This window comes from Kryptolebias marmoratus, linkage group LG16, assembly GCF_001649575.2.
Source record: "Kryptolebias marmoratus isolate JLee-2015 linkage group LG16, ASM164957v2, whole genome shotgun sequence".
Taxonomy (NCBI): Eukaryota; Metazoa; Chordata; class Actinopteri; order Cyprinodontiformes; family Rivulidae; genus Kryptolebias; species Kryptolebias marmoratus.
The window spans coordinates 17,002,369-17,013,610 of NC_051445.1; the positions used below are offsets into that span (position 1 = coordinate 17,002,369).

The 11,242-nt window shown below is 42.1% G+C and overlaps 1 protein-coding gene across 3 annotated transcripts in view; it reads right to left on the reverse strand.

Annotated features, from left to right (window-relative positions):
- Positions 1–11,242, reverse strand: part of LOC108232298 (F-actin-uncapping protein LRRC16A) — a 74,315-nt gene that overhangs the window by 5,046 nt on the left and 58,027 nt on the right. For 2 of the 3 annotated variants that reach the window (XM_017410007.3, XM_017410009.3), the window contains 17 exons: positions 9,772–9,944; positions 9,301–9,369; positions 7,845–7,938; positions 7,634–7,732; positions 7,351–7,479; positions 7,028–7,159; positions 6,654–6,829; positions 6,459–6,546; positions 5,996–6,136; positions 4,079–4,145; positions 3,702–3,928; positions 3,470–3,579; positions 3,125–3,373; positions 2,817–3,027; positions 1,235–1,271; positions 757–1,020; positions 456–572 (listed from right to left, as the gene is read on the reverse strand). In XM_017410007.3, the coding sequence (XP_017265496.1) occupies positions 456–572; positions 757–1,020; positions 1,235–1,271; positions 2,817–3,027; positions 3,125–3,373; positions 3,470–3,579; positions 3,702–3,928; positions 4,079–4,145; positions 5,996–6,136; positions 6,459–6,546; positions 6,654–6,829; positions 7,028–7,159; positions 7,351–7,479; positions 7,634–7,732; positions 7,845–7,938; positions 9,301–9,369; positions 9,772–9,944 (2,383 nt within the window). The remainder of the gene's footprint in view (positions 1–455; positions 573–756; positions 1,021–1,234; positions 1,272–2,816; positions 3,028–3,124; positions 3,374–3,469; positions 3,580–3,701; positions 3,929–4,078; positions 4,146–5,995; positions 6,137–6,458; positions 6,547–6,653; positions 6,830–7,027; positions 7,160–7,350; positions 7,480–7,633; positions 7,733–7,844; positions 7,939–9,300; positions 9,370–9,771; positions 9,945–11,242) is intronic. The other variant, XM_017410008.3, reaches the window with a different exon arrangement.

Sequence of the window (11,242 nt, forward strand, 5' to 3'; positions counted from 1 at the left end):
TGTCATGTTTTAGATTATTTAGCCTTCTTGTACACTTAGCTTAGTTACTGTACAATTAGTTATCATATTCACTGTTAGCTAGATTCTTCGTGCCTTGGTTTAGTAATATCATGTTTTCGTAGTTTAGTTATCCTGTACCTTGTTAGCATTGTCGTGTTTTAGCTTAGTTATCTTGTCATGTTCTGTAACTCTGTCTGTAATTTTGTTCTTGTGTTGTAAAGCACTTTGAGTCGCCTCGTGCTGAAAAGTGCTATATAAATAAATGTACCTACCTACCTACCTACCTAGTGAAGAAAAGTTTCATCAGTCCAGTCAGAATTGAACTGTTTCTCCAAACTGAGGCTGTTCAAAAAGCTTTCTACAACAGGTAAGACATTAAATTCTCATGACCATCCCTTTAATATCAACACTATCAGACTGCAGGGTTAAGAAGAGGCGCAGATTTTATGACCCACCTTCCTGAGTGGTTTTGTTGGTGGCCTTCTTGTCTCTGTCAGAGAGCGCCCTCTTCAGCGTGGAGGGGAGAACTTTGGGAGTCGCACGGCCGGCGCTGGGGACATCTGAACTCTCATCTATGTCAGATATGATTAGAATTTTTTTTTTTTTACATCAAAAAGTGTGTTATGTTCCATATAACCTCGATATACATCACTTGTTACATGTAGATTTCTTTGTTAGGAATGTAAAATGACCCACAAATATCCTGTAACAGTCGACAAGCGGCCCACCTTCAGGAAGACTCCGACAGACCCTCACCTGTGCTCCTGCTGCTGCTGGTCCTCGGTTTCTGTGGGATGGAGGGGCGAGCAGCCAGCGCGGGCTTCGCTCCGTGTGGGACCGGTGGCTTAGGGCTTACCGCTCCGGCAGGGGAACCGGAGGAAGACATGGCTCTGAGGCGAGCGGCTGGTTCGGGCTTCGCTTCCCCACGTGCCGAGGTCTTCTCCAAAGGAGCAGCGTCGGCTTTGGTAGCGGACCCGCTGGGACACCTGCCCTCTGTGTTTGTGGACTGGGGCTTGGCTGCTGACACAATGGAAGAAACGGGGATGTTTATTCACCGTATCGGTACAAACGACACGAGTGGTCCAATTAGTGAAAGACAACCAAACTTTTCTGCTTTTCTAAGTTACAGAACAGTAGCTGCTTCAAGAACAGCCTCAATTAAACAACTTTATTTTCATGCAACAACCTCTTATATGTTCTGTGTTTAATTCTGATTAGATTTTTTTTAGCCCACCTGTTGCATTGCTGTCAGGCCTATCAGGACTGGAAGACTGCAGGAGACAGAAAATATGTATTTATCATGTGCACAAGTTTGAAAATGAAGGAATATATGCAAAAAATCTCTTTGGGAGATTTAGTTTAGGGGACCTTCTAAAAAAATCATTTATAATTGGTATATTAAAACTTTTTAGTTTAAGTACAGAAACAAAACCCAATTTTAATGTCTGCAGAAGTTCAGTTGTGTAAATGTGAGGCAACACGGTGACGCATGAGGGGGATTTCCTCTTAAAGATGCTCATGTTTTGCTTTAAGGACCTGCTTTGTGAATAGAGCTCCCTATTTTACCTAAAAGCACAAACACACACACCAGCTAGAACAACCAATGGTGAAAGCAGATCTACACAAAGTCAAATAAATAAATCAAATCTGTAAATGCTGCAAATCCTACTAACCTCTCAGAGCACACATGAGCACAGAGTCTAACAGGAAATCATGTATAATTCCTCTGAAAACAAGGAAAAGTAACCTTTGTTTTTGGGCTTACAACGTAATTCTGTTCATTTTAAATGAAACTTTTGATTCAGAGGAGAAAAACAAAAAGAACATCTTGACAAACAGAGAATCTGTGAGCAGCTGAGAGAGGAGGAGAAATCTTTCCAGCATTATACAGTGATGTGAATCATGACATCAGCGTATCTTCTCCGAACTCCCCCAGGTCATTTGCTTGTTGTTTTTGCTTTTTTATGTTAGGCTGTCAGCCTGAAGATGGAGAGATTCAGTCTTTGCCTCCAGTTTTCCAACATCTACAGTCTGGGATGGACAAAACGAAGACAAACACAAGGATTTCTTGCCCAAAACAAAAACAAGTTTCCTTTTAGACAGACATACCTCTGTTTCAGGGAACATTTCAAAACTTCAAAGAATTTTCATAACATTATTCTTCCCATTTCTCCTTTTTAATGCTACCTAAAGTTGATGTCAAAAATGGAAATAATTAATTCTTAAACATTTAGTATTTTAAGACTATAATAATCTAGTCTAAGAATCCTTTTGAAAGACTGAATATTCATCTTTGTTTAATTGTCTTTTATTTTTACATCTAAATCAGTCCCTCCAGGATTTTGCGGGCATTTTTTGTGATTGTTGCGGGCTAAAATGCCTGATTTCGCGGGGCATTTTCCTAAAAGTTGCAATTTTTTTTTACTTAAATCAATAAAAAACCATAACTTTTAATATATAAACCAAAAATTCTTACTAGTTTTGTAAGATAATTACCAACAAACATTGACATTATCAAAAGGTGCTTTATTTGAGAACTTTGATAGCTTATAAACTGACATTCATGACCATTTCTGGATTATGCAGACACAAAGTGTTTGTCGATGCGTTTATGTTCAATGATTACACTGCAGGACGTGCAAAACAGCTTCCCCCCACTCTCGTGCAGCCGGGTAGGAAACTGGTTTGCGACCACAGTGAAGTTAGTTTTAAGTTGGATATTGGATATTCGCGCTCCGCAGAGTTAGATAGTTAGTTAGCGGCGTCTAGCTCACATTCTCCTGAATCAAACCTTTGGATGAGTGGACAACCTTTACCTTGTATGCTCTCCTCTCCTGTTTAGCCTTCATCTCTGCCAGGAGGCCACTGCCCATCATCTGCACCCCAGGGTACCTCTTCCCGCCCTGAGGACTCCCCCTGCCGTCTGAACCGTCCCACGGTTCATCCATGGAGTCCGGCGTCCTCAGCTCCTCGGACCGGTCGGAGCTGCTGCTGTAGTCTGTGGGCTGCGAGCGGATGGAGGCGTCCCTGGAAAGGGGTGGGGGAGCGGGGGAAGGTAAGAACCGTCAGATGATTTAAGGCTGAGATGAGTGGAACACACACAGCTCAAAACAGTTCCCTTTACCTGGACTTTGATTCAGGTGCCGGGCTCTTCACATTCCCCTTCGGAGAGGAGGGCTCCTCAGGGATGTTGGGTCCTGGAGCCGAGGCCACGGAGGAAGCACCGCCGGATGCTGGAGCTGCCTGGCTTTTCTCTAACTTATCGGACTTGTCAGATTTATCCGATTTAGACGACCGCTTAATGAGGTTTAGAAATCCCCCCTTACTCTTTTTCTTCTCTCCGTCCTGAGATTCTGAACTCTTCGAGGAGCGTCTTGGAGGAGGAGACACAAAAATAACAGGTTCGAAAACTGATCATCTGAGGCAGAAAAACTAAAACTAACACAGTTAAAGTCAACTGTAATCTTACTTGGAACCCATCTTGGTGACCTTTTTAGAGAAGAACTCATCCACCCCTTCATCCACCCTTCCCATGAGGCCATTCTGCTCCCCGTCATGAGAGGGAGTGCTGTTGATTTGCTGAAAGAAAAGCGTACAGGTCTGCACTTCCTCTCGTTTCTACATTTGCAACATCCGCTCATTAACTCCTGCACCATGACTGAGTTCAGTTTCATCGTATCGGCCTGCAGGGCGTCACTTACAGCCACTTTGCTAGAATGAGTCTTTTTGTTCCTCCGAGGTCGGAGTTTGGTGAAGTGCTGCAGCTTCTTTTCCTCCTCGGACGGCAGCTCCGCCATCCCTCCTGCCGCACGCTGGTCCAGCTTGGGCGCAACCAAAGAGGGAGTAGGCGGAGTCTGAGAGGAGGTGGATGTGTCCTCCACATGGATAGGGACGTCCTCCAGGGCCTTGTCCAGGTCAAACTCCATCTCTGTGGGTTTGGAGTTAGACAAGAATTAAAGTTTACTTTCACTTACATCAGAGTTATACCAGCTCTGAGAGATTGGTACTCTTAATTACACTTATTATTTATTTTATTTACTTATTATATTTCACCTGAAAATGGTGGAAAATATCTTACCAAAAGCCCGAGACACGGGGCGCAGCATTCGGCTGTGGATGCTTTTCCTTTTGGATTTAGGAGTCATCTGAAGGAAAAAAATAAAATAAAATTATGAAACATTTGTTTCCACTGAAAAGAAAAACAGATTTATACAGTTCATTATTTCTGTAATTCATGACTGAATTCCAGGTTAAATAAGCTTCTATATGATTACAAACAAAATAAATATAAGGTCCTTTGGAACTAAAGGATAACCACCATTTAAAAAAAATTAAATAAAAAAGGATCATCCAATAAAACCACTGAACCTGGAGCTGCTAGATGCTACATTAGTTTGTTTATTAGGAGCTAAACTATTATCTATGAAATCAATTTAGGTCTAATCTGAATAATAACAAATACAAACATTATTATTCTTATTATTAATTTAATAACCACTTTTTGTAGTGTTGCTTTTTCTCTTATGGGTGGCTTTAAAGCCACAGATAAATGGTTATTTACTGTAATATAAGCTAATGTCTGCCTCCTCTTTATTGAGTGCAAAGTTACCTTACATTTATTAGGATCAGGCAAGTCATTAAAAGGCTTTAAAACACCTACAAACTTCTTTGTTAGTGATGACTGGTGTGTCAGTCTGTAAACACTTAACTGTCTAAAAGTTGCAATAATATTAAAAGACAAGGATTGAATTAGACAAAACTTCAGGTTAAAAAAAGGAAATATACTCAGTTTAACCGTTTCATATACTAGGCCTCTTGGTACATGTTCATTATTCATGGTGATAATGTTAAACAGTGTTGGTAATAGTGTGGAGCAGTGCAGTGTGGTCAAAAATGTAAACAATGTGAATATGAGTTTCAAAAAGACCGTTTCCTGTTACAATTTGCCAAATGAAGTGCATCTTCTGGACGTGTTATTTAACAGCAGGAAAGAAGCTGAAGAGGAGTGTGTGAAAGTGAGCAGAGTGAGGAGAGGAAGAAAGACAAAAAGTCCAGTGAGACAAACGAAAAAGTGACCAGAAAGGAAAATACAGCGGGACGGTCCACAATTACTTACGCTGGTGCAGCATAAAGTCTCCGAGGAGCAAAGGTAGAAAAGACAAGAAGGAACAGAGGAAAAGGTTTGAAGAGGAAACACAACACACAGTAAGGCCTAAGGAGGAAAACGAAAGGGAAAGTCATGCAGCGAAAGATAAGGGAGGAAGGGAGAACCAGGGGATCGAACAAGAGGGGTCAAAATAACAGGAGGCGAGAGCTAATAAAGAGTCCGAAAAGACTGAAGACTGTGCTGCGTTGGTTCGTGCAGACTGAACAGACACTTCTCTGCAGAGTGACAGACGCAGATAACAACACAGTAAACAGTTCAGGCCTATAAAACCCACATTCCTCTGTTCAAATAAAAAAAAAAAACAACTTTAACGCAGGAAGGTGGCAAATAAAATGAAATGTAAAGTTTTATGCATCTTGTTTCCGCTGCCAGGAAGGTTATGTGGATTGATTCGTTATTCTGTGAGGATTATTTACAGCTCAGCTGATCAATGAACCACATCTGGATTCAAGAGCTTTTTATTCTGACTTAGTGTAACAGGACGGAGTCATCTTCACACAGGTTCTGACTTTGGAGTCCTGGACAAACAAACCCGTCCAGGTCCTTCTGGCCCTAATTACTGTCGTTCTGATGAGTTTTACCAGAATGCAGATTATTGATTACCTGCATTTTCCCTGGTGAAGCTGGGAGTGTCAGTGTTTCGATGGGTGTGTTGAAGCCACTCATATAACTAACGTTAATATCCCTAGGAAATCACAACCTATCCTCACTGACACACACACACACACACCGCCTTCTCCTGATGAAACACACCCACAATGTTGGACGAGCTCCAGCGTTACCCTGCGGGGGGCTTCACTGTCACAAGCGCCGCAAACCCAAACCTACCATGCACGACTCCAGGTCCTCCAGCCGCTCCGCCTCCAATATCTCAGTCGACGCCCGTTTAGGAATCTTCTCCTCCGGCACGTCCAGATCCACCGACTCCTGCTGCACCAACAGGCGCCCTCGCCGCACCAGGTGGTCGGCCTGAGAGGACGAGAGAGGAGGACAAAAAAAAACAAACGAAGCGGATGAAATGTTAAAGAAACAAAATTAGCAGCAGAGAAGATTGATATATTTTTTTTTGTCTAAAACAATAACTGCTTGTGTTGTTGAGAGCCCTGCTTGGTACAACTACCTTCACCAAGAAAAGTTCAGTAACTCACAAAATAATGAAGTAATTTATATTAAAAGGATCCCAGAATTTTAAATTGACTCGCCCCGATTTAGGATTTTGAGTCGGATCATTGTCGTCTCTTTCTGTTTAAAGTGCAGCCTCGGCTGAGGGATGGAGCTGCTCCCATCTTACCAGAGTGAGCTGTGATGTGGAGAGAGCCTCCAAAATCTCATCGACTACACGATCAGACAGAAACGACGCCAGACTCAGTTTCACCTCGCTGACAGAGAGGAGAGGGATTTTTCACAGAAAGAAAGAGAATACACTGTAAATATCATTAAATAATAAAAAAACAACCCTTTGCTGCCAGTCAGCACCCCCACACACCTGATCTTGTTGATAATATCCACCCCTGACTGCTCCAGGAGGGTTTTTGTGACAAAGCTTTTCGGTACAAGCATCCTGGCTGAGCTAGCCTTCATCAGCTCCGGACGAAGGTTGCTCCTCTTCATCACATGGGGACACAGAGACTCAGCCGTGTCCATCATGGACTCTAAGAGAGTCTGGGAGGAAGATGAGGCATTAAAAGAAAACCATGACGTGTCTGATTGACGGCTCTGTGTCATTCATGAGACTTTCCCCAAATCGCTGGTTACAGCTGAGATGTTTCTACTTCTCCAGGATTACAGAAAACTACGTAAACTGCACGTTCATTCATTTTTAATAATAGTTGGTGTTGAATCGCAGCCGGAGCGCTGTACCTGCAGCTGGTGATCCATGACGGTGGTCACCTCCCCAGCCATGGACTCCAGTTTCTCCTGGATGGGACCCACAGACGAACTGTTCAGCTCCTCTCTGGAGGCTGAGCCCAGGTGGTAAAGGTTGGGGAGAAGCTGGGATCACAGAGAGGAGACCAACAATCAGATTGTAAAACTTCTTCTCGACATGAGCCAAAGTACATTTTGACGTATTACTCTAAAGTAAAACCAAGCACAACACATGATATAATAAACACAAATGTCATCAGCCTGAAAACACAGCTGCGTTAAACATCTAAACTCTAGTAAACCCTTTGGGTTCTTACCGTTTTCGAGTTCCTGGCATCTTTAATGAGGTTCTCTGCTGATCGGACGTCTTCCAAGATAGCGTCGGTCTCAGAGTTCTTCAGAGAGTTCAGGTGGTCCTGAACCTTCACACAAATCCGGTCGATCATCTGAAAGATAAAAAATACCATGTGAGCTCAAAGAGAAGCACAACATAATAATAATAATAGGTTTAATATACATTTGCTATTCCTCTCTACTTTACATTAGGAAACTGCAGTTTGCACAGGGCCTGAAGTAAACTGGATGAGTTTGTGTCCTCACCTGCTGCGTGGTGGTCGTTACGATGCCTTGCTGCAGCCGATAAGCCTGCTCCTGCAGGTATTTCCTTGTTTCGTGGTTCCTGTACAAATAATGCTCAATCTAGAAAGAAATATTAAGCACGGTGGATGATGAATTCCCCGATGTTTTTGACCACAGATATTTTCAAAACACTACACTTAGAAGGAGGAACCACTGGGGCGATTTTTCCTACCTTCAGCAGAGCGTCTTCTGTTTTCTCCGGGCTTGCCTTCAGAGCCTGGGAGGCATCGATGATGGGGATGGGCATAAAACGAATCGTGAAGTTCCTAATGGACGCACAACACAGAGGACAGAGTTCTGCTGTGAGTGCGCATCATGGAGGAACCAGAAACAGAAGGGCAAAACTGCTTTTTCGGGAAATACCACGCTGCATAAAGCACATGCATGCAATGAAACCCAAAAGTCAATACTTCCATTTGTAGATCGGGATAAAACTGATCAAGCAGAGCATGGCTTTACAGAGAAAATAGAGAAATGAGCTTAATAAAGCAGAGCAGGAAGCTGAGACATCATTATTAGTACCCTGTTCCGTACTGAGCCACTGAAGGAAGCCAGAAAAGAAGGAACTGAGCACAGGAGATGTGAGGAAAGTGAGAAAAACACAGATGCACAAAGGTGCCCTGCTGAACAGAACAGAGATCAGGGGAATTTAAAAAAAAAGACAGGATTTGTTGAATAATGCAGTACACCAACTCTGAGGGGGAATGTGCTGCTGGGAGAATACGAACATGAAACGAGACACAAGGTGGATGTTCAGATGTGCCTCGGAGTCAAATTTAGTCTCTTCACGTTCAACATGTTGAACATTTAGGGGGAAAAAAAGGGACAAAAAAAAATTGGTTTGTTTAGTCTTGATGTTTGCGTCTGATCTGTTATGCAGGTTTTCTCCTGTCACAGTGTATTAGTTGCTGGCTTTCCCTGTCGTTTGCCTCCTTCTGTTCCTTCCTCTCTTTGGTTTTTTTTTTCTTTGCTTCCTGTCTAAAAACACCTCCAGGTTTCTTCCTGCTCAACACGAAACAAAAACCCCTCTGTGCTCTCACAGCCAAACCTGACTTTATTGTAGCTACTAGTTCATGTAAAGCTGTGAAATAAAAGAAAAGAAATGCGTTTGTTTTGTTTTTTTCTTAATGATTTTATGCGAGCTACAACCCTTTGCTGTGTCAGGTTACAAAAAGTATGAAAAGTTTTTACATTGCAATTTTATTTATTTAATTCTTGAGAAGTAAAAAGGCTCAAATTAATTTGGACTGCAACGGAGAGCACATATAAAAAAGAAAATCAAACACTGTTTTTACAGTACAACTATAAAGGAAGTCCATCTGTTGTAAGTTCGTGTTCAATTTCACATTTACGTGTAAAGAGAACAATAAACAAAGTGGTTTTGTAAATATTTCAAAAATGAATGAAATGGAAAGTTGTTTTTTTTATTCCATCCATCAATAAATAATTTTTAGAGTACCAAACATTTGTGTAATTTTGGGAGCAAAAAACATCTTTCCGAGCTTCATTTAGAACTTAGATCAGGTCTTTATGGGGAACAGGAACAACACTCGAGCAAAGTTCCTCAGAAAATGTCCAAATCTCTCTGACATACGGAAGAAAAGCGACAGCTGTCTGGTGTCACCTACTTCTCCAGGGCGGCTGCTACATCCTGAAGACCCTGAGGGCTGGTGTTGTTTTTATCCCAGATCACAGTCCTGCACAAGAACAACCAGAAGGTGTCACAGGCGCAGAAAACGGGATTCTTAACACTTTAGTTCCACCAGAACAACAAAAATGGAGCATTTATACCGACTGTTTCCCAGAATGGCTTCTGGATCGGGTTTAATGCTACAGGTTTTCAGTCAGCTAGGATTCAGCTTTTATAAATGTGAGGGTGCTACAATTTTTATTTCTAGTCCATTATTGTTTTTATTGGTGTAACGGTTTTAGGATTTTGTAATTGTTTCAGTCTTCAGTAGTTTAATGATCCCTCAGTAACAACAATAAAAAGACACATGGCTCACTTGAAACAAAATATGCAGATCATAGACAAATACTGCACATAAATACCAATGCACAAATAATAAAAATCTATGAGAAGAGAATAAAAGGGCTACTTGAGTTTGGAGTTGATCTGCAGGGCCTTCGCCAGCATCTTAGCTCCCATGTCCCCCATGGCGTTCCCGCTGATGTCGAGCCTGGTGAGGGAAGAGTTGCTGCCGAGGGCGTTCAGAACGATGGTCAGGTCACTTTTGAGCCTGGAGTCTGCGAGAGACAGGGAGGTGAGGGGCTGGGGGTGGGGGGGGTAAGGGCGAGAGGGGAAAGTTGTTCAGAGTGGGTCAAATAAGAATAACAAAGGATTTAAATACAGACAGCACTTTTACAATGTATGACGGTCTCAGGTGGGCTGTTTATTAGTTCTAATTATCACCGGATGCCATGAAAGGTTCGGCAGTCAAGTAATTTCCTGTGTAAGTTTGTTTGTTTCTCTGTCTGTTAGCAAAATACTCCCTGAATCAGTGGATGGATTTTAATGAAATATTCAGAAAATTATCACTGGATGCAGATTTATAACAGATTCACTTTTGGAGTCAACCCGATTCAAGATGGCCGCCACAGCTAATCCACCCTTGCAAACACAAGAACTGTCATTACTCGGTCATTTTTACAGATACGGAGCTAAAATTTGGTGTGATAGTAGCTCGGAGTCATCCCCAACACACGCTGTGAGCACAAACCGAGCACACAAGATCTTTGTTTCAAAACTAGCAAGGCGGTTTCAGAATCCGTTCTTTGTTAAGGTGCCTGGACAGAATAGGAGTAAAAAATAAATAAATTAAAATTAAAATTTGGAGAGACCTACAGAAAGGCTGAAGACATACTGATCAAGACCACTGTAAACAACTACAAATAAGTCTGTTTCACAGAAAGAAAAGTGGAAAAGATGAGGGATAACTCAAGACTTTTGCACAGGACCGTCCCTCTGCTGAGGCCAGGTGAGCGCTACAGCCGTGTCTGACGTTATGTCACCTGTGTGAGGCTGAGCGCTGACGGAATCAGCTGCACTCAGACACACCTGAACACAGCAAACGTGTCAGACTGACCTGTGGCAACGACAGAGATATCCCTGCATACAACTGTGCACACACACACACACACACACACACACAAACAAACCCAGCTGAGTCTGACATTGTACATGTGCGTTTTCCTGCTTAACTTGCTAATAGAAAAAACAAAGCACGTAGACGCTTGTTATCTAAAGGCACTTAACACACTCCATCTACCACACACACACACACACACACACACACTAACAGAGACCTGCTAGCACACACAAACAGAACATTTTAGCCTTTTTGTCCAACACACTACATCTTATATCACCAAGCTGCTCTCTGAAAAAAAGAAAATGACACCGTCTGCTAACTTTCCTCCTGACCTCTGCTTACAGGTGCTGGTCATAAAATTAGAATATCATGAAAAAGTAGATTGATTTCAGTAATTCCATTTAAAAAGTGAAACTTGTATATTATATTCATACATTACATACAAACTCATATATTTCAAATGTTTATTTCGTTTAAT